The sequence below is a fragment of the Manis pentadactyla genome, chromosome 5 (assembly GCF_030020395.1).
Source record: "Manis pentadactyla isolate mManPen7 chromosome 5, mManPen7.hap1, whole genome shotgun sequence".
NCBI classification, from domain to species: domain Eukaryota; kingdom Metazoa; phylum Chordata; class Mammalia; order Pholidota; family Manidae; genus Manis; species Manis pentadactyla.
This window is the reverse complement of record NC_080023.1, coordinates 153,805,846-153,827,845: the sequence shown is the minus strand read 5'-3', so window position 1 is coordinate 153,827,845 and position 22,000 is coordinate 153,805,846. Positions and strand designations below refer to the sequence as shown.

Here is a 22,000-nt window from a genome sequence, read left to right as displayed (position 1 = left end):
ACATGCATGTAGCTGTCCAGTTTTGCCAACACCAGTTGTTGAACAGGCTGCTATTTCCCCATTGTATATCCATGGCTCCTTTATCATATATTAATTGACCATATATGCTTGGGTTTATATCTGGGCCCTCTAGTCTTTTCCACTGAACTATGAGTCTATTCTTGTGCCAGTACCAAATTGTCTTGATTACTGTGGCTTTGTAGTAGAGCTTGAAGCCGGGGAGCGTAATCTACCTGATTTCTTCTTCTTCCTCAGGATTGCTTTGGTTATTCGGGGTGGAGGACTTGACTTTGAAATCCTTTTTTCTTCTTAAGTCCTAAGTGGGTTTGTGTGTCTCACATGCCTCTCAACACCCAAAAAACAAGGTGTTTGACCTCTTTAAGCACTTTGGTGTGTATCAGCCATATCCTGCCTTCCTTTGGCCTTTGCTATGAGATGTGCTGCCAGAACTGTTCCCTTCCTTCAGTTCTTAAAGCTCTGAGCTTTAATACAGTATGGGTTTAGCAGAATACTTGGTGAATCACTTAAAATATCCCTACTTCACATGAAAATACCATCTGTCTTTAAAGCATAGTACTATAATAGGTTTTGCTACTTTATTTCTTTGGGCCAATACATTGTATCAGCGGAGCTCAAAGAGGTGTACCCAGGAAACCTCCTTGATGGATATAACTTGGGATAAAGATGATTAGATTAAAAGACTTGAGTTTTCGTTTGGTCCCACTAGCTGACTGATAACAACAAAATTCAAAACGTGGGTGGCAGCACTAGATCCTTGATAAGTACATTTATTTGAAAAGGTGAACATTCAGGTTTTTAAAACGTTTGACTTTGGGTGTGTATTTCTGATGACTTAGCATAAAAGATTGAAGGATTCTTGTGGAGGTCAGAGAGAAAATTACTATTATTATGGTCCAAACAGGTTTCTCATGTTCTCCAGGTTGGTAATTTTTCTAGACCCCAGTGAGCCTATAACTGAGGGCTCTGTATTATCTTTCCCATAATTGGAATAAACAGTGATTATGTGCACCATGCACAGGCCCTTATGTGTAATATGTGAAGTTCTTCTCTTACAGACTGAACTAAATGAGAGCACTGGGGGATGTGTGCAGTTGGGTCACTAAAGTGTTTTTTTGTCTTTAATTTATGGGTGGGAGGATATTAAATTTGTGATTGAAGTGCTTTGGGGAGAAGGTAGGAAATAATCAGTACACCTCAATAGTTCAAAAGGTCTTGAAGCATTTTTATACTTTTCTTATTAGATTAGGACAGGCCTATAATAAATTTACCTTCCTGAATCTTTGAGATTTGAAGCAATCTTTTCTCGTCTACCATGAACCTATGTTCCATAGAAAGAGTGTAAGATCTCAGGAATATGAGTGTATGCTTTAAAGAGAAAGTCATATCATCTAACTGAGGGTTTGTGATTTGTCACAGGTACCAAGACAGCAGTGTGAGGTCAGCTTTTACGCCCGTGCTGACCAAAGGAGTCCGTACTCCTTTTGTGCCTAAGTAAGTGAGAATCCATCTGGGTGGGATTTCCTATTTGAAAAAAGGTCATTATCAGAGTTATTGTCCAGTAAATTTTCCTCTTTCAAATCAGAGAGGAACATTTTGATGAACTAGCCACAATAACTACTTTGTCTAATTCCTTTTACTATTTTTCATTAATATGCATAAAATATGCTAAGGCTAAGAGGGTTTGTAGATACATTGAATAACCAAGTATGTAACTAAAAGATCACAAGGTTTGTGCAACGGATAACATGCAACAGTACAAAATCTAAGAAAAATGTTAGATTTCTGCATTTGAGCTTAATTATACTTGAGGAAGAATTGGCTGGGAGAGAAAGAGGCTGCAAATGTGCGTGAAAAGACTTGGGGTAACTTACATCTTTAATTTGGGTCAGCACAGTGTCACGGCTGCCAAGAAAGCTTAACGTGCTCCTACTCTGTGCTGATAGAAGAACAAAGATGGGGAGGAGGCCGGTCAGTGGTAGTGCTGAATGCCTTAGTCCCGTGGTCCATGGAGCACGGTTGGTGGGCTGTGCTGCCCTGCAAGACGAGGCAGACACAGACCGAAATTCACTGTGAGAGAGGGAAGCAGCGCAAGATGTCCCGGGGTGGCGGTGGCGGGCAAGGGGCTTCCAAAGGTACGTAAGTCCTGGCCCAGAGGAGAAAAACCTGAGGGGCGCAAGGAAGTGAGGGAGGGAAGGACAATGGTCTGCCAGAGTCTGAAGGGCTATCACAGGAAAGGAGGACAATTGGCCTGGTTTGGCTCCAGATGGGATCCATAGGTGAAGTAGGTGAAGGGGGAAGTATGTTTCCATCCAGTGTAGGAATAAACTGGCCTCTGGTTGGCATTCATCAGCCAGGAGATAGTGAGCTGTCTGCGCTGTCACAAAGGTTGAATGACTAGTTCACAGGAAAGATGTTTAGGAAATTTCTGTTTCAGTTTGAATCTTAGAAAAAGTGGTTGGTTCCTCCTAATTTTTTTTTAACAGCTTTATTGAGGTACAATGGACATAAAATACTGTGCCTCTTTAAAGTGTACTATCTGATAAATTTTGATACGTATCCTTATCAGAATTATTGTCCTATACATTTTCCTCTTTGAAATGAGAGAGGAACATTTTGAGGAACTTGCCACAATAACTATTTTGTCTAATTTCACACCCATGAAACCATCAGCACAGTCAAGATAATGAACATCATCATTCCTGCCAGAAGTTTCCCCGTGCCCCTTGATGAAGCCTTAAAACCTCCCTCTCACCCTGCCTCTGTTGCCAGGCATCCCTTGATCCCCATTCTGTCACTATAGATTTGTGTGCGTTTCCTAGACTACACATAAGTAGAATGACACGTTTAATTTTTTAAATACTTAGCTTTCCCTTTCTGACTTTGTGAGACAGGTTTAGCTGAATTAACAGTAAAATTAACAACATTATCCTTTTTCATTACATTAGAATGATTTTGTGACCATGGGATAAAGCCCTAAAACAATGTTGTTGCCTTTCAGTAGCACATCTGTGTTTTTCCCTTTCATTTCCCTTTTAGGCCTGGGCCTCTGAAGAGAGGCCTCAATGTCCAGAGCTCAGATGGCCACCTAAATAAGAGATTCCGCCCCTACAAACGTGGCATCCCTATGTCTGGTCGCAGTCACAATGCCATTCCCAGCGACTACAGCTCGACTGGAGGGGTGTCTCAGGTACATTCACCCAGTGGTGTGGAAGAAGTGGGTTCTTTGCATTTATTAGTTGATTATGCAGAGTTTACTAGCCGCCTTCTGTCAGATGCTGAGATCACCTCTAAGGTAACAGCAGTTACCAACCCTTGAATGATCGCTATAGACTAGTGGAACAAACTACAAAGCCCAGAATGCTTATGTGGATACCTGAATACAAGACACAGCCATTATTATAGATAAATGGACAAAGGATGAATAATTCAAAAAGTGGTACTAATTTGATTAAAAAGGCAGATTGAGTCTGGATTGCATTGGGTCATAAATTAATCCTATAGGCACTGGGAATTTAATGAAAGTTTTTAAAATAAGTGGTTATAATTCTTTTTAGAAAGGATGTAGTGTAGACCGGAGAACAGATCAAGTTTTGCTACCAGAATGACTTGGGTTCAAATCTTGGCTTTGGCACTTAGTAGCTATAGATTCTTGGCAGGTAAATGACTCAAACTCTCTTTTTCTCATCTCTAAAGGACTGTTGTAAAGATTGAAGGTAATGTTTGAAAAGCACCCATTACAGTGCTTGTCAGTAAGTGGGCACCCAATATATAGGAGCTTGAAAAAAATAATGCATGTGTGGAGGAGGTTTTTGAGAGGAGAAAGAACTTGACATAAGTTTTCATCCATACAGAGGGCTCTTAGAGTAATATAAATGACATGTTAATGATAAATGACAAATATAGGAGATGAAGGCCCCAGCCAGGCAGTTATGGCAATGCAGAGGACAATAGTATGAAGTCTTTATTCTGCACTAGGCCCTCTGATGAGCACTGTACATACATTTCCTCAATCACTGATCACAACAGACCTATGAGATACATAGTCATTGCTCCTCATTACAATTTCACGTCAAATGTCATACATACACAAAAGGAAGGGAAAATATCATAATGAACCTCCATGTAGCTCCAGCAGTTAACTGTTTTATCAGTCCTGTTCGATCATTACCCCCACCCGACATTGGTTTTGCTCTTGTGTTTTAAAGTACAAACATGTTGTTTCACCTGTAGGTACTTCAGTGTATTTTTTTAACTTTTTGAACATTAATCACCACAATACCTTTATTCCTCTGAATAATTATGACTTAATGTTAGTTATTATCACTCCAATTTGCCCTTATTACCCTGTCTTATTATAGTTACTTTGAATCAGGGACCAAAAATCAACTCATTGCATTTGGTTCACATGTCTCTTATACTTTTTTTTTTTTTGAACATTCAAGGTATGTAATCAATATATGTAACAAAAAATCTGAAGGTAAGACTGTACACTTATGGAAATAATGATTCTGACCTACTTCATAAGGTAGTTGTGAGGTAGTACATATAAAGTGTTCAAGACTTTACACTGTCCATAGTAAACATTCAAGAAGTGCCACCTATTACTATTATTTTAAATAAGTACAGTCATTTAATTTCAGGGAACTTAATTCACACTCAGAGCTTCAGACTTAACATTATACAGTGCTATGTATGGTGGCCTAACAAGCAGGCAGGGTAACAATATTCTTAAACTTTTCAACAGGTTGTTTTATATTTTTCAGAAGTACCCTTTTTGGCTTTTAATCTAATTATAATGCTTTGAAATTATGCATGTTTTCACATAGTGTAACTTCAGTCTTGAGCAATAGTTATGTTTAAATTATTATGATGTACTTTTGTATCACAACAAAATTACATTGTCCTCATGGGATTGAATTTCAGTCATAGAGAAAATGAAGGACTCATAATTGTAAATTATCTTCACTTTAATCAGTAGCATAATGTACACTATCATTTTATTTAAAAGGTTATTCATTGAAAATCATGAGGTATTTATTGTATAGATGCCTTTAAACTTGGGTTTTAAATATAGGTTTTGTTTTTTCTTATTCTAGAAATGTTCGTTAGTTTATGTTAATTTGAATTAATTGGAAATGGCGGTCACCTGGGGGAAAATGCAGACCTAAATGTAGGCTCGTCTCTGGGCTTCTCTTCTCTGTCTTGTCTCCGCAGTGTCTCACTGCTTTAGCAGCTCTTTCACACTGCCATGCCTCCAAACAGATGTGCTCTTCATCTTCCTCAGCATTTGCTGCTTGCCCTCAGCAGGTGGTTGGTGTGGAACACTGTACTAGGCCTTTGCCACATTTTGTTGTAAAGTTCCCATTACCAGTGGAGCCTGCGGCCTACTGCAAGATGTACACTCACTGACACTGACATTTTTTGGATATTCTGTTGTGAGTAGTTAGCAGCCCCCTATAGATGTGCAATGTTTGAAAATGTAAGTTCTCAGAAGCAGTTCTCAGGAAGCAGAGACTATATATGAACCTTCTTTACATGATGCCTCATGGGAAGAACGGGCGGTGAATAGTGAATACAGTGCGATCAGCCCAGATGGCAGCCCTCATGTTTGGAGTGGTAGCATAGCTACTTGACTTAATTTGATTTTTCCAGAGGAACACTCATAAACACCCAAATCTAAGCTGTGCAAATTAGAAGTTCTAGCTTTGCCATTGTAAATCATTACAAGCATTAAACTGATACTGATTATGTAAATTAGTACCAGCATCAAACTGGTACTAATTATGTAACAGAGAAGGTGAACAGTCCTCTGACCTCTCTGTGTGTGGCATTGGTGTCTCCATTTGTCTTAACAGGACATACTGTTTTCCAGAGCAGAAGTATTTACAATGGCCTTAAATTGTCAAACCTCAAGCTTGCGTTTCTAACTTCTTATCCCTTTATATATACCCCATAATTAAGGCAAATCAAAATGGTTCCTAAGAGCACCTAATACTGATACTTCCCTGCTTTCTTGCCTTTCCTTGCTCTGTTCTCTGTCCAGAATGACTACCCATCCCACTGCAAGCCTATAAAGTTTGTCTGTCTAAAAGTGTTCTTTTTTTAAAGTTAAATCATGAAGGACCATCTCAAATACCACCTTCATCCACTGATTCTTCTAACTGAACTCTGCATAATCTCTTCTTAGGCTCCTGGCCAGAGACCTTCTTTATCTTTGGTTGCTGTCATCATTTTGTGTCCTGTCCTGTCTCTTCCAGATTGTAAATTTCTTGATGATGGAACCGCCATACTTATCTTCAGATTCTTTGTAGAGTTTGAAGGTATAGTTTGAATCCTTATGAAGCAGGAACTAGGCAAATAAAAATGGAATTCCAATGCAGAACTAACTGCCAGAGACATAGACTGTTTTTATGAGTAGCCTTGTTGCGCATTCCTTGCCCACTTTAGATTTGACACGTTCATTATATTCATATGGAACTGCAAGACGCCATTTTTACATGGTACGGATATTAATTCATCAGTTTAATGAAAAAGACCTGCCTTTTAATGTTGCTTATAGTTTTATTTTTGTTTTGGGGTCTTTTGGTTTCCTATTTTCTTTATAGTTTATGGAAACATTAGTATGGTTGAAAATTCAAATGGCACAAAGGGTATACAGTAAAGTCTCTTTCCCATGTGACAATATTTCTATACAGAAAGGTTCCTAGTTTTATGTAACAGTCTGTCAGCTTTCTGTCTTCTCTCTCTGGTACAGTCTCTCCCTACCCAACCTGATCTAGCAACTTGTCTGTTTTGTTATAGTCCTTTTGTTTGTTACACTTCCAAATGTAAATCTTTTAACACGTCTGTGTTGTGTGTGCATGCACAGTCTATGAGGTAAAGAGAAAACACTTTTCCCCTAATTGTTGAACTGGATTATCCTGAACCCTGGCTAGTCACGGATGGATGGCTGTATGGATAATTATCATGGGACAGTAAATACCATAGATGTTGCAAAAGTCGCAAGTGTCACAATAGCATATTTTTAATACTTAATAAAATAAAACTGAAAATTTAATGAAAGCAAGACCAAACTAGCTTCCTAGTTTATTTTCACAGGAACAGTTTCTGAGTTTCCCTTTATCATGTCCATGGACTAATACAGTGACCTAGGATGCATCAGAGCTCGCTCTCAGCCGCTACTGAGCATGACGTTCCGCTCTCCAGGATACGCAGAGAGCACGCTCATTCCTCTGCCATTTATTAGCATTCCATTACTTTTTCCGACTTCATTCCCCATAGTTAATACTGGCAATTAACTCACTTTTCAGAAGCCCCTCTTCACAAAGAAATGTTTTTTAGTCACTTGGAGAGGAGACTTTATATACAGTGATGGGTTAGAGCCACAGAATTATGCTGACGGTCAGCTCCTAAGTTATTACATAGGGTCAGTCACGTGACTTGTGTTTGGCTTTTAGCTCCGTAAGAGAAGAGGTTCCGGTGCCTCATCCTTCTCCATCCCCACCTCGTGCTACATGAAGACAATAGAGAGGCCAGCAAAGAAAATGAGGTAATTGCTGATTTGCTCTGTGGATTAATGAGAGGGTAGGAAAGGAGGGGAATTCACTTGGCTCTCAGGCTTTCTGAGACTCCGATTTGGAGAATCAAAGCACTTCACATCCAAAGGACAGCGACGGTGCCTCCCTGAATCGCTCTGTCTCTTGCAGTCGTCACATACTGACCACACTGGCCTCTGCTCCCCCTCATCTTCAGTGTGAGGGGCTGGGGTGTAAGGGGAAGGGCCGCACGGGACAGAGTGAACAGAGTGACTGATGGGAGTGGGCAGCAGGCTTCACATTCTAGACCCCAGCTGACTCTCTAGGAGCCCGACTAGAATGCTGCTTTCTTAGAGAGAGAGCTGTGACTAGAACTCTCAGAAATTTGGCAGGATGTATGTAAGGTTCTGGAGATTGTTTTGTGCTTGTTTTAAGACAAAGGTGTCTCTGTGGCTTCTCTCAACTGCCTCCCTTCATTTCTTTAGGAATTCTCTTTGATTTATTTTATTTGTTGTCTTGACACACTGAGATCTTACTCTTGGTTGTTCTAGACTTTGGCCAGTTGGTAGTTAGGAGGGTGTAAGATGTTATCCAGCACTTTTCTAAACTTAATTGTGCCTCTTCCTCCTACAGAGAAGAGGAGCTTCCTCCTAACTCTGGCTCCTCAGCTCCCTTGGGAAGTGACACGCAGTCCCAGGGAGAACAGGGTAAGATGACGAACGCATGGCATGTGTTGGCGGTAGTGTGTATGGAGAGCGCATGGACTACAACCCACCAGAAACATGTACTAAGCGTTGATTTGTGTGGGGCCTGGTAGTTACAGAGATAGATGTTCCTCACCTTCGGGCTTTATGGTCCGGTAAGGGAGAAAGGTGGCCCAGACTCATATAGCATAACCCAGGCCACATGGGGGGTTCAGGGTAAGGTAAGCCTAGGTGGGGTAATCTGCGCAGTCCAGGCAATTTCTGTCCAGTAAGCAACCATGTGCATACATTTGGAGCAATTACCACCTCATGGCTTCTTGACTGTTAGAAATAATCTTGACAACACCATCCAAGAACCCACACCATGGAAGATAGAATCTCAGAGACACCTAGTGAAAGTTCAGTATTAAAAACTAGGTTGGAAAGACAAAGAGAAGAGGAAGAAAGTAAGTCTGATATTTTATTTGCAGCTACAACCACATCTGGGAAGGCCAACTCCAGGGATTCTCCACCCAGCAGCACCCGGCCACGCAAACGCAAATTCCAACTGGTGCCCTCCAGGCGAGGGATCCCGCTTATCTTGGTATGGTCTGTCCACCCGCCCCTGCCCACCCCAGCCTGGCTCCCCTGAGTCCCAGGAATGGAAGGGTCAGTGCAGGTTTCTTTCACTGCCTTCTGACTGGCTCGGCTTCTCCTTTTCCTCTTGGTAGCCTGAAACACCCATCCTCGGCTATCCCATCACAGTCGAGGATTATGAGCAAGTTCAGACCGACTGGGTGAAGACCATCTTCGAGGATAAGACTGGTGAGGAATACGGGTTAATTTCACACCCCAGAGATGGTTCCCTTTGGTTTTATTTTGGTCTTTCTCCTCTGAGAAATCCAGCTCTTGGGTTCTCAGTGGACTCCGAGCACAGTGAGCACTGACGTTGAGATGAAGCATTTCTACACGAGTTCCCCTGAGTCCCTGAGCCTCCCCGTGCCCTGCGAGGCCCCTGGAAAAAATTCTCCCACCAGGGAGGACAAGCCTTTCTTTCTTTCTTCCTTGGAAACTGCCCCAAACTCTGAGAGTGCGAACCCTCCTGGCCCTCCACCTTCTAATCTCATCCTGCCTGCTGCAGGGACTGCTGCTTCCTCAGCCTCCCTCCCAGCCCCAAGCACTAACCTGCTGCTGGGCAGCTTGGGGAGTTGGCAAACTCCCTGGGCCTACCATCTTTCCCAGGTGAGCGGGACAGCTTTCTGGGGAGCACAAAGTGTCATCAGCCTCTGCTTAGGTGAAAGCAGCATGCCAGTCAGTCACTGAAACGGTTGAACCTGCTCTGGCTTAGCACACCTGAGCTGGTGGAGGCCTGATGGCTTCAGGACCCTCTCGTCAGGAGCAGATTGTAGGGAAGGGGCTGCCATCCTTAAAGCTGGAGAAGGCCGCCTCATTTTGGTAGTCAGAGGGCTGCTGGCTTGCAGCCCCGTTCCTTAGCTGCTCTCAGCTGTGCTTGGGTTCAGATGATTGGATTTTCCTTAGTGTCCACACATTTATCCCCTGGTAGGCCAAGTTTTATCCCCTGCTGTCTGTCTTATGATCTGTGAAGGGTAGAAATAAAGAGCCCTTCCCTGATTTTGAGCAATGAATACTTTAAGAACCTGTGGTAGAGATGAGTCATATTTGCTGGCACCTGAATCCCTGGCACAGCAAGGCTTCTAGAGCACCAATACCATCACATTTGAGATACCAGAATTCACGTTTTCTGTTCTTCCTAGAATCTGCTGCAGTGGCAGTGTTGGGGGGGAGGCATTGTGTATTTTCCTCGGTCCTTGTCCCCCCCGTGACAAGGAATTGAAAGGCGGAGACACAGTAGTGAAACAGAGGAAAAGATTTATTTAACGTTACTTAGAGAAAAAGAGCAGGTGACCTCAGAGAGAGCGCAGCACCCTGCAAGGTTCAAAAGAGAGAGTTTACAGTGAAAAAGTCATGCACTTAGAAAGTGCGGGCGACTTCAAGGAGAGGAGTGCCCTGAAAGGTTGGGGGTTCCCCCTTTTAAGGATCCTTCAGGAATGTGACTATGGGCTGGGGGTGCAGACCTGTTAGGTGGTCTTTCAATACTTAGAACTAATGTAGCACAGGGAACTTCCTGCTCTGATTTCTCCCTGGGAGCCCGGCATTTCTTGGCCTGGGAGTGTATCAAGACTGCCTGCCCGGCCCCCAAGGTGGGCTGAGTTATTGTCTGTTTGCTAAAGTGTAAGTTAAGAATCTTCTTAATGTCCTGGCTGTTAAAACCCAATCTTATTTTTAAGATGGAATCCTTCCTGCCTGTTACTGTGTTGTTTATGCTGGGCTTGCTTGTCATTATTAATTGGACAGATTGCAAACTACTTGATTAGGGAAAAACAGTATATAGGTAAAGTTAAAAAAATAAGCTGGGCCTGTATGATTAACACAATAAAGCCATGGGCTCTGCTGAGGTACCCTCCTCTCTCTGGGGAATATTCACACATTCCAGGCCAAACTGCTCCATGGCTTTTCTGAGCTTCAACTGATTAACTCTGGGTCTCCTTTAATGGGCTTTTTTCTGGCCTTATTCTCTTTCCATCCCACTCACATCTAGTTTCCTGCCTATCAGGGTGGAGTCCCTTCCCCTCTGGGAAAGAACAGGATCAGAAGCACGAGAAAGATCTGACTTCGCTGGCAGTCACCCACGACCAAGATCTGCAGGTAAGCAGCAGAGCTCCGAGACTAGCCGTTTCTGGCAGAACTTTTCCCAAACCACAGGAAAGCCAGGTAAAAATATCTTCCTGGGCCTCCTGCCTCCCAAGGAACTCAGCCTGGGAAGTCCTGTTGAAGCACCCAGTGTTCTGTTGGCCTGGCCCTCCACAGCTTAGGGCTCACAGAGAAGCACTTTCTGGTAGAAGCCGCGCGCTGATGAGGTCTTTTTCCATTGGTACAGGATCAAAGCCCCGAGGAGCCTGAGAGAAAACGCACGTGTTTAGATAACGACATCGAAGATAACAACATCGAAGACATCGACATCGGCAGGAACTAGCCTACATCCCTTGCCCCCACCCTGGACCCCTTACCCAGATGGAGACTTCGGCTCCTCCTGGGAAGAGCCTCTGACCTGTTGCATAAAGCAAATTGACTACAGCAGATCTCTGGCTTCAGCTTGCAGGGAGGGAGGGGCAGCCCTGGAGGCCACTGCCCTCTCCTGGAGGAAGCAGTGCCTCTGGCTTTGTGCAGGAGGGGAGGCAGGATGTGGCAGAGCAGAGCCTGATTGATACCTTTGTTTACTTGAACGGTTCCACTGGTGAGGCTGGACAGAATCAAGAAACATCTGGACCACCAGCTAAAAAAATGGCGGCGTGAGAGGTGAGACAGAGTCCTCCTCCTAAAACCACATATAATATGAAAATATAACTAATACAACTACTCCTGAAAAACCAACAGGAAAGAGGACTGCGCCAAACTACAAACACCTGGAGAAAAGAATAAATCTCACAGAACAGGGTAACATACCAAAGCTGTGGCCCGGCAGGACCCAGGCCCTACCCCCAACCCAGCTCTCAGGCAGGAGGAAGAGAAATGGAGCAGGGAGGGAGTGGAGGCCTGGGACTGCTGAACACCTAACTCTGGAGATTTGCTCTGGGAGCACAAACCTACATTTCATGGTGTTTTCATGGTGCTCTCGTGATTAGGGGGTTGGAAAGCTAAGACAGGCAGAATTCCTGGAGACACTGAGACTCCAGCCACTTGTGGAAAGCAGGGATCCATATCTGGCAGCTTTGAGACAAAAGAAAAGTGGGCAGTCTAAGAGACTTCCTAACAGGAAGAGGGCTGCTAAAGGGTCAAGGATGACACAGAGCTTACTGCTCAGGAGAAAGGACAGATAGACAAAAATTTCCAGGGTCACTCTGCCCAGCAGGTTGGGAACTTTCATGATCTTCAGGAACTCCAGCTCCCTGGCTGGCTGCACAGCTCCAAGAACTCCTCCGTGATAAGCAGCCTACTGCGCCTTTCTCCCGGCCAGACCCACCTGGCTCCAAAACCGACAAACCGTACCCTGGCATTAAGCCGATCAGAGGGAAGCAGTGTCTACAGCAACTACAAATGCAAAGCATAGAGGCTTATACCTGTGTGCTCGGCCCACTGGTTCTGGCAGTGGAGACAGGCACAGCAGCCAGGAAGCGGGAAACAGCTCTTTCCTCCCTCCAGGCATCAATACCACTCCCCTACAACCCCTGACATTGCTTCAGGGGCTGAGCAGCTACAGAGAGTACAGCTTCTGAGCACTAGAGGGCGCCAAATACAAATATGAAACGCCAAAGGAACCTGAAAATTATGAACATGAATACAACCCCTGAGAAAGATTAAAATGAAATCAACCTCATGAATCTGCCTGAAAGGGATTTCAAAATAAAAATCATTAACATGCTCATGGAGGTACAGAAAAATATTCAAGACCTCAGGGAGGAATTCTGGTTGGAGATCCAATCATTATGGAACACAGTATTAGACATGAAACATACAATGCAAAGTTTTAAGAGAAGATTAGATATGGTGGGGGACATGATAAATGAAATAGAAATTAGAGGAGAGGAATAAAAAGAAGCTGAGGCACAGAGAGAAAAAAGGATCTCTAAGAATAAAAGAATATTGAGAGAACTGTGTGACCAATCCAAATGGAATAATATTTGCATTATAGGGGTTCCAGAAGAAGAAAAGAGAGAAAAGGGGATAGAAAGTGTCTTTGAGGAGGTAATTGGTGAAAAATTCCCCAATCTGGGGAAGGAGACAGTCTCTCAGGCCATGGAGGTGCACAAATCTCCCAAAACAAGAGACCCAAGAAACGCAACAACAAGACATATAATAATTAAAATGGCAAAGATCAACGGTAGAGACAGAGCCTTAAAAGCAGCCAAAGAGAGAAAAAAGATCACATACAAAGGAAAGCCCATCAGGCTATCATCAGACTTCTCAACAGAAACCTTACTGGCCAGAAGGGAGTGGCATGATGTATTTAATGCAATGAAGCAGAAGGGCCTGGAACCAAGAATACTCTACCTGGCAAGATTATCATTTAAATTTGAAGGAGGGATTAAACAATTTCCAGATAGGCAAAAGCTGAGAGAATTTACCTCCCATAAACCATCTCTGCAGTGTATTTTGGAGGGACTGCTATAGATGGAAGTATTCCTATGGCTAAATAGCTGTCAACAGAGTAAAGAAAATAAAACCAGAGTAAATAAAACCACAGTAAAGAAAGTAGGCCAATTAATTACTAAGCCGATGCAAAATCAGATCAACTACCCCCAAAGATGGTCAACGGACAGACAAAGAGTACAGAATACGATACCTACTATGTAAAGAATGGAGGAGGAAGAAAAAGGAGGGAAAAAAAAGAACCTTTAGATTGTGTTTGTAATAGCATACTAAGTGAGTTAAGTTAGACTGTTAAATAGTAAGGAAGCTACCCTTGAAATTTTGGTAATCACAAATCTAAAGCCTACAATGGCAGTAAGTACATACCTCTTGATAATCACCCTAAGTGTAAGTGGTCTGAATGCACCAATCAAAAGACATAGAGTCACTGAATGGATAAAGATACAGGACCTGTCTATATGCTGCCTACAAGAGACTCACTTCAAACCCAAAGACATACACAGATTAAAAGCGAAGGGATGGGAAAAGATATTTCATGCAACTAATAGGGAGAAAAAAGCAGGAGTTGCAGTACTTGTATCAGACAAAATAGACTTCAAAACAAAGAAAGTAACAAGAGACGAAGAAGGACATTGCATAATGATAAAGGGGTCAGTCCAACAAGAGGATATAACCATCATAAATACCTATGCACCAAACACAAGAGTACCTACATATGTGAAACAAATACTAACAGAATTAAAGGGGGAAATAGAATGCAATACAATCACTTTAGGAGACTTCAACACACCACTCACTCCAAAGGACAGAGCAACCAGACAGAAAATAAGACACAGAGGCAGTGAAAAACACATCAGAACAGATGGACCTAACACACATCTACAGAACATCCCATCCAAAAGCAGCAGAATACACATTCTTCTTAAATGCACATGGAACATTTTCAAGAATAGATCATATAGTAGGCCACAAAAAGACCCTCAGTAAATTCAAAGAGATTGAAATTGTACCAAACAGCTTCTCAGACCACAAAGGTATGAAACTAGAAATAAATTACACAAAGAAAACAAAAAAGCCCACAAACACATGAAGGCTTAACAGCATGCTCCTAAATAATGAATGGATCGATGACCAAATAAAAACAGAGATCAAGCAATATGTGGAGACAAACGACAACAATAACTCAACACTGCAAAATCTGTGGGACACAGTGAAGACTGTGCTAAGAGGGAAGGATATTGCAATACAGGCTTACCTCAGGAAAGAAGAACAATCCCATATGAACAGTCTAAACTCACAATTAATGCAACTAGAAAAAGAAGAAATGAGGCCCAAAGTCAGTAGAAGGAGGGACATAATAAAGATTAGAGCATAAATAAATAAAATTGAGAAGAATAAAATAATACAAAGAATCCATAAAAGCAGCAGCTGGTTCTTCAAAAAAATTAACAAAATAGATAAACCCCTCGCCAGACTTATGAAGAAAAAAAGAGAGTCTACACACGTAAACAGAATCAGAAATAGGAACGGAAAATCCCTACAGACACCACAGAAATACAAAGAATTATTAGAGAATACTATGAAAAATTATATGCTAACAAACTGGATAACCTAGGAGAAATGGACAACTTTCTAGAAAAATACAATCTTCCAAGGCTGACCCAGGAAGAAATAGAAAATCTGAACAGACCAATTACCAGCAACAAAATCCAACTAGCAATCAAAAAACTACCTAAGAACAAAACCCCTGGACCAGATGGATTCACTGCTGAATTTTATCAAACAGTTAGTGAAGACCTAATACCTATCCTCCTTAAAGATTTCCAAAACAGGAGAAGAGGAGAGGGAATGCTTCCAAACTCATTCTATGAGGCCAACAACACTAATACCAAAACCAAGCAAAGACATCACAAAAAAAAAAAATTGGAGACCAATATCCCTGATAAACATACATGCAAAAATGCTAAACAAAATACTCCAAATCAAATTCAAAAATACATCAAAAAGATCATCCTTCATGATCAAGTAGGACTTACTCCAGGAATGCAAGGATGGGACAACATTTGAAAATCCATCAACATCACCCACCACATCAACAAAAAGAAGGACCAAAACCACATGATCATTTCCATAAATGCAGAAAAAGCATTCAACAAAATTCACATTCATTCATGATAAAAACTCTCAACAAAATGGGTATAGAGGGCAACTACCTCAACATAATATAGGCCATATATGACAAACCCACAGCCAACATGTCACTTAACAACAAGAAGCCGCAAGCTTTTCATTTGAGATTGTGAACAAGGCAAGCACTTCCACTCTCCCCACTTTTACTCAACAGAGTTCCGGAGGTCCTAGCAATGGCAATCTGACAACACAAAGAAATAAAAAGCATCCAGATTGATAGGGAAGAAGTTTAACTGTCACTGTTTGCAGATGACATGATATTGTACGAAGAAAACCCAAAAGAATCCACCCAAAAACTACTAGAATAACTGAATTCAGCAAAGTTGAAGGATACAAAATTAATAAACAGAAATCTGTTGCATTCCTATATACTAATGATGAACTTGCAGAAAGACAAATCAAGAAAATAATTCCATTCACAATTACATCAAAAAAATACCTAGGAATAATCCTAACCAAGGAAGTGAAAGACCTATACCCTGAAAACTACAAGACACTCATGAGTGTAATTAAAGAAGATGTCAATAAATGGAAATGCATCCCATGCTCATGGATAGGAAGAATTAATATTGTCAAAATGGACATCATGCCTAAAGCAATCTAAAGATTCAATGCAATCCCTACCAAAATACCAATGGCATTTTTCAGTGAACTAAAGCAAACAGTTATAAAATTCATATGGAACCACAAAAGACCCCGAATAGCCAAAGCAATCCTAACAAGGAAGAATAAAGCTGGGGGGATTATGCTCCCTGACATCAAGCTCTACTACAAACCCACAGTTATCAAGACAATTTGGTACTGGCACAAGAAGAAACCCATAGATCAATCGAACAGACTAGAGAGTCCAGATATAAACCCAAACATATACGGTCAATTAATATATGATAAAGGAGCCATGCACATACAATGGGGAAATGGCAGCCTCTTCAACAACTGGTGTTGGCAAAACTGGACAGCTACATGTAAGAAAATAAAACTGAATTATTGTCTAACCCCATACACAAAAGTAAATTCAAAATGGATCAAAGACCTGAATGTAAGTCATAGAACCACAAAACTCTCAGAAGAAAACATAGCCAAAATGTCTTGAATATAAACATGAGCAACTTTTTCCTGAATGTATCTCCTTGGGCAAGGGAAACAAAAGCAAAAATGAACAAATGGGACTACATCAAACTAAAAACCTTCTGTACAGCAAAGGACACCATCAGTAGAACAAAAAGACATTCTATAGTATGGGAGAATATATTCATAAATGACATGTCTGACAAGGGGTTAACATCGAAAATATATAAAGAACTCACATGCCTCAACACCCAAAAAGAAAACAACCGATTAAAAAATGGGCAGAAGATCTGAACAGACACTTCTCCAAAGAAGAAGTTCAGATGGCCAACAGGCATATGAGAAGATGCTCCACACTGCTAATTATCAGGGAAATGCAAATTAAAACCACAATGAGATAACACTTCACACCAGTTAGGATGGCCAACATCAAAAACACAAGGAACAACAAATGCTGGTGAAGATGCAGGGAAAGGGGAACCCTCCTACACTGCTGGTGGGAATTTAAATTAGTTCAACCATTGTGGAAAGCAGTATGGAAGTTCCTCAAAAAATTAAAAATAGAAATACCATTTCACCGAGGAATTCCACTCCTAGGAATTTACCCAAAGAAACCAAGTTTTCAGATTCAAAAAGACATATGCACCCCTATGTTTATTGCAGCACTATTGATGGTAGTCAAGATATGGAAGCAACCTAAGTGTCCATCAGTAGATGAATGGATAAAGATGTGGTACATATACACAATGGAATACTGTTCAGCCATAAGAAGAAAACAAATCCTACCATTTGCAACACCATGGATGGAGGTAGAGGGTATTATGCTCAGTGAAATAAGCCAGGCAGAGAAAGACAAGTAACAAATGATTTCCCTCCTTTGTGGAGAATAACAATGAAGTGAAACAAAGGAGGAACAAAACAGCAGCAGACTCACAGACTCCAAAAGGGACTAGCAGTTACCAAAGGGGAGGGATAGGGGAGGGATGCGAGAGGGTGGGTGCGGAGGGAGGGAGAAGGGGATTGAGGGGTACTAGGATTAGTACACGGTGTGGTTGGGGCATCACGGGGAAGACAGTGTAGCACAGTGAAGACAAGTAGTGACTCTGGCGTCTTAATTTTTAATTAACTTTTTATTAAGGCATTATTGATATACACTCTGGTGAAGGTTTCACATGAAAAAACAATGTGATTACTACATTTAGCCATATTATCAAGTCCCCACCCATACATACCCCAATGCGGTCACTGTCCATCAGTGCAGCAAGATGCCACACTGTGGCAGTGACTTAAGGTAACCCAGTGGTGTCTATCTCGTGGTGTTCAGCGCCTCCGTGATCCCCTCCCCTTGAATGAGGCAGAACTTCTGACTTGCTTCTAACCAACAGAATATGGGAAAGGTGACAGGATATATGGAATTATGTGTACATGATTACATTGTAAGACTGAAGCACACCACATCTTGCTGGAGTTTCCATTTCCCTAGCTAGTTTGAGCCTTGAAATTAGCTATGTTGCTGAGTCCCGTGTAACCAAGAACTGTGGGCAGCTCTAGGAGCTGAAGGCAGTCTCCAGCCAATAGCCAAGAAGAAACAGCAGCCATCAGCCCGCAGCTGCCAGGAACTGAATTCTTCCAACAACCTGAGTGCACTCAGAAGCGGATCCTTCCCCAGTCAAGCCCCAAATGACACAGTGACTACAGCCTAGTGAGACCCTAAGCAGAGGAGCCAGAGAAGCAGAGCCCAGACTCCTCACCCACTGGAACTGTCATGTAATAAATGTGTGTTGGCTTAAGCCACTACGTTTGTGGGAATATTGTTAGGCAGCAATAGATAATAAATCAGACATATGAAATCATTTGGAAGAAAATATACTGAAATGATGATAGTGGTTACATGTGGGTATTGGGATTAGGGGTATCTTCCTAAGGAGGATATAGCCTCCAATATGCTTATAATACTTACATAACAATAGAAAGTTTTAAAGGAGACACCAGGAGAAAAACTACTTGCTATATCGAAACTGCCCACACACCCAGGGTACTGGGGCACCCGCTGCACAGAAGCCACAGAGACTAAACCTCCAGTGCAGCTTTACCTGCAGGAGAGTGAGTGTCCTCCTCAAACACCTTCTCCATCTCAGCCAGGTGCAGCTGGGCAAACAGCTGGGACTCTTCTTGGAAGTCAGACTTCTGGCTAAGAATGACGGATGGTGTCCGGGAGCTAAGAACCTCCTTGCACTCCTGGGATCCACCTGTGGGGACATCTAGAACAAATATGACTACAAGAACCAGGGACTGAGGGTTGGTTTCCTGAACTGAACATTTTAAAGCACATCTTACTAAAAGAGAGACTCTTTGGGGAAGGTCAGAGCATGGTGTATTACAGAGTGTTGCTTACCGATGCAAACACCTAAGTCTTTATCACTTTTAGACCTAGAAAGACGAAGGAAGATCTAAACTGCTTCTCCTTCCTTTGGAGAGTTAACTACTCTTCCCCTTTAACAGACGTCACAACTGAGGCTCAGCCAGGTTAGTGGACACAGCTGAAGTCCCACCTCACACTTAAAAGGACTCTAATTTATAAGGTGCTTCAGTTCAGTAACTATATTTTTTCAGATCTCCAGTGCTCAGAATTCAAGGCCCCAAAGAATCCAGCTTCATCTTCCCAGCCAGGTTGATTTCATCCTGACCAGCCCAGATTCCCCTGGGTCAGATCTGATCATCTGTGCACACCCCAAAGCTCACGCAGACCCCACCACCACCCCCGTCAGGGGCTCTCTGCTGCCTCCTCCTGCTCACCGCCCCACGTCCCCCATGTAGCCTTCCCACCCCTCCAGCCCTCAGCAATGTCTCCACAGCCCCGACACCTCACTTAGCACAATGCTTTAAGTCGCTAAAAGCTCAGCTCTTCAAAGGCTGCCTCCCCCAAAAGACTCCAGGGGTGGACGACGGGATAACCACTGAGTGTTGCTCACTCTTCCACCCCAACTCCACCGAAGGAGAAAATGTGCTCAGCTTCCCAGGAACTGTCATTCATTCCCTCATGGTCTATACACACTTGCTGAGCACCAGGCACTGTGGACACAGGGGGGAACAGAGCGGGGACCTGCCTTCACGGAGCCCAACAGATGAGCTAATTAATGGTCTCATCATCCATGTGGGCCCCTGGCTTAGAAATCTCAGCACCATCTGTTTCTCTTCCCTCCTCCCCCTACGCATTCCTACTGCCGCTCCTATTGATTCTGCGATCCATCTCTCATGTCTAAAACCTCCTCTCCCAAATCCCTGCCCTACTCCAAACCCTGGCCTGTTGCTGGGACAAGCATGATGACCTCCCCTAACCGGGACAAGAGTTTGGCCTTCCCTTCCATCCACCTCCCAACACTGGCACCAGCCCTCTTTCTGAAAGGCAAATCTGATTACCCTGGCTCTGACGCATTCCAGGTGATCCCTGCACCCCACCTCCTGAGCTAGGCATGCAAAGCCCTTTGCTGCACAGCCCTGACATGTCTTTCTAGTTGCAATGCACACACCATGGCCCATGGACAACAGCTGCTCCCCACCATCCTGGACACAAGCAAACATTCCACTTTACTCACGTTGTTCCCCCTAATACAGACCATCTCCCCCAGAGGTTAACTCCTACCCATTCTTCAAAGTCTGGCTCATATGGCACCTCCTTCAAGGAGCTTTTCCATTAAGTTTCAGGTGAGAGTCCTCACTATCACCTCCATGCTCCCAAACTCTTTGTTTCTATCTGCCACACATACATACTTGTGCATGTCTGTCCATACATAAAGACAGCAAGATGTGATGGGAAACCCATGCTGCTGAGTCCCAGAGCTCTGGGTTAGAATTCTGCCTGGCTCTCAACTTCCTAGCTAATTCATCTTGAGCATATCACATCACTTCTCTGAGCCACAAGTTTGCTCATCTGCAAAACAAAATCCACACTACCCACCTTGCAGGGTTGTGGTGAGCCCTAGATGACACCCGAACACAGGTGAAGCCCCAGCAAACTGGAGTTGCACCATAAATGATAGTTCTTGGGAAGCTCCCAGCCTCAGAGAGAACTCTCTGAAGGCAATGGCATGTTTATCTTAATTTAATCCTAATTTGATATTACTAATTATCTCTATATTCGGCAGTCCCAAGCATGTCATAGACACTAGATACTTAACTGGCTTGATGGTAATTTGTACAGCTCACCCCACCATTATCACAACTTGGCTGGATGAATTAAGTATAGTCCATGTGGAGACTGCAAATTGGTAGCCTCAGACTCATTGCATTTGGCCAATGCAGTGTTTTAAAAGGAAAAACCAGCCTGCTGCATGGCACACTTAAGTTACCTACATGGTCTTGTAAACATGGCAATATGCAAGCCCTGGCACAGAGACTGAGAGCCAATAGACTTCTATGCTGATGAGCGATTGGGTAGCTCTAGAATGTTTCCTCCCATCATCAACTCAGACAATTTTCTTACCTTTTGAGGTTGAGGGTTCTCTCTCAAGTCCTCAGAAGACACTGGTTTTGACCTAGAATAGGGAATCATAGTTGTTTTAACTCCAGTTTTGTAAGGATCATGTGGGAGGCTTACCAAGCCCGGTCACAAGGGGGTGGAAAAGAAGTCAGGGTCAAGGTGGGGGTGGGGAGTGCCGCCACATACCCATGGACACCCAGAATGCATTTGATGAGCATCCCCTTTCCCCAGGGGCTTCACCAGCAGGGAGCTTTTTCCAACCTTACACCTGTGAGACTCCTCTCCCGTGATGGAGTGAAGGTGTCCTGCTGAAGCCCTGGGGCTTCTCCAGTTACTATACTCCCGGCTTAATGCCAGAGGCTTCCTAAAAGACCATAGGTTTTAAAGAATTAGAAGCAGTTTCGAGGCCATGTGGTAGTCCAACTATATTCAGATTAGGAAAACAAGGTCCCGGGGCAGGCACGTATCCAAAGGTTTTAAACACATGCTCTACGATGGGGCAGGACAGTACAAACACCCTCACCTGCCCTCCAATACCCCTGGAGACAGGAGTGCTTTGGGAGAGCTGGCAGAACCCTGCGCACAGCAGCGGGAGAGGTCCATGTGCAGAGCTCTGCTCTAGGAAGGGCATGCTCCTGGGACAATGGCACCTCCATATGAGACGGAAGACAGGATCTGGTTAGTATTATCGGACTGTCCATCCACCTCCTCAGCGAGTCCCACCAGCAGGCATGGAGAGGGCACTCTAGGATGGCAGGGGACGGCCAGGAAAGAGTCAAGCCCAGACACGCTCAGGGGACAGAGCAAATGAGCCAGCTGGGCGTGACACAGAGCTCCCGGCAGTGGGGGAAGGC

General features: G+C 43.2%; 1 protein-coding gene and 1 long non-coding RNA gene across 3 annotated transcripts; one reads left to right on the top strand and one right to left on the bottom strand.

The window, feature by feature from the left end:
- Nucleotides 1–2,026: 2,026 nt before the first annotated feature.
- LOC130683993 (nuclear envelope pore membrane protein POM 121C-like) lies at nucleotides 2,027–9,186 on the top strand. The gene is made up of 6 exons (XM_057503285.1): nucleotides 2,027–2,157; nucleotides 3,058–3,208; nucleotides 7,479–7,570; nucleotides 8,190–8,263; nucleotides 8,731–8,843; nucleotides 8,971–9,186. Exons 1-6 carry the CDS (start codon nucleotides 2,027–2,029, stop codon nucleotides 9,184–9,186), a joined length of 777 nt encoding a protein of 258 aa, XP_057359268.1.
- A 926-nt stretch (nucleotides 9,187–10,112) lies between these two features.
- Nucleotides 10,113–21,729, bottom strand: LOC130683890 (uncharacterized). 2 transcript variants are annotated; one of them, XR_008997928.1, is made up of 4 exons: nucleotides 21,150–21,729; nucleotides 18,760–18,904; nucleotides 11,530–11,636; nucleotides 10,113–11,217 (listed from the first exon to the last, which is right to left on the bottom strand). It is a non-coding gene; the product is annotated as an uncharacterized LOC130683890 (long non-coding RNA). The 2 variants fall into 2 exon arrangements; XR_008997927.1 differs by lacking the exon at nucleotides 11,530–11,636 and having other exon boundaries at nucleotides 21,150–21,703.
- Between the last annotated feature and the right edge of the window lie 271 nt (nucleotides 21,730–22,000).

Coding starts and splice junctions, on each gene's coding strand:
- LOC130683993 (XM_057503285.1), top strand. CDS start 2,027: ATGGAGCACGGTTGGTGGGCTGTGCTGCCCTGCAAGACGAGGCAGACA. Junction 3,209..7,478: donor CGACTGGAGGGGTGTCTCAG/GTACATTCACCC, acceptor TTTGGCTTTTAG/CTCCGTAAGAGAAGAGGTTC. Junction 8,264..8,730: donor GCAGTCCCAGGGAGAACAGG/GTAAGATGACGA, acceptor TTTTATTTGCAG/CTACAACCACATCTGGGAAG.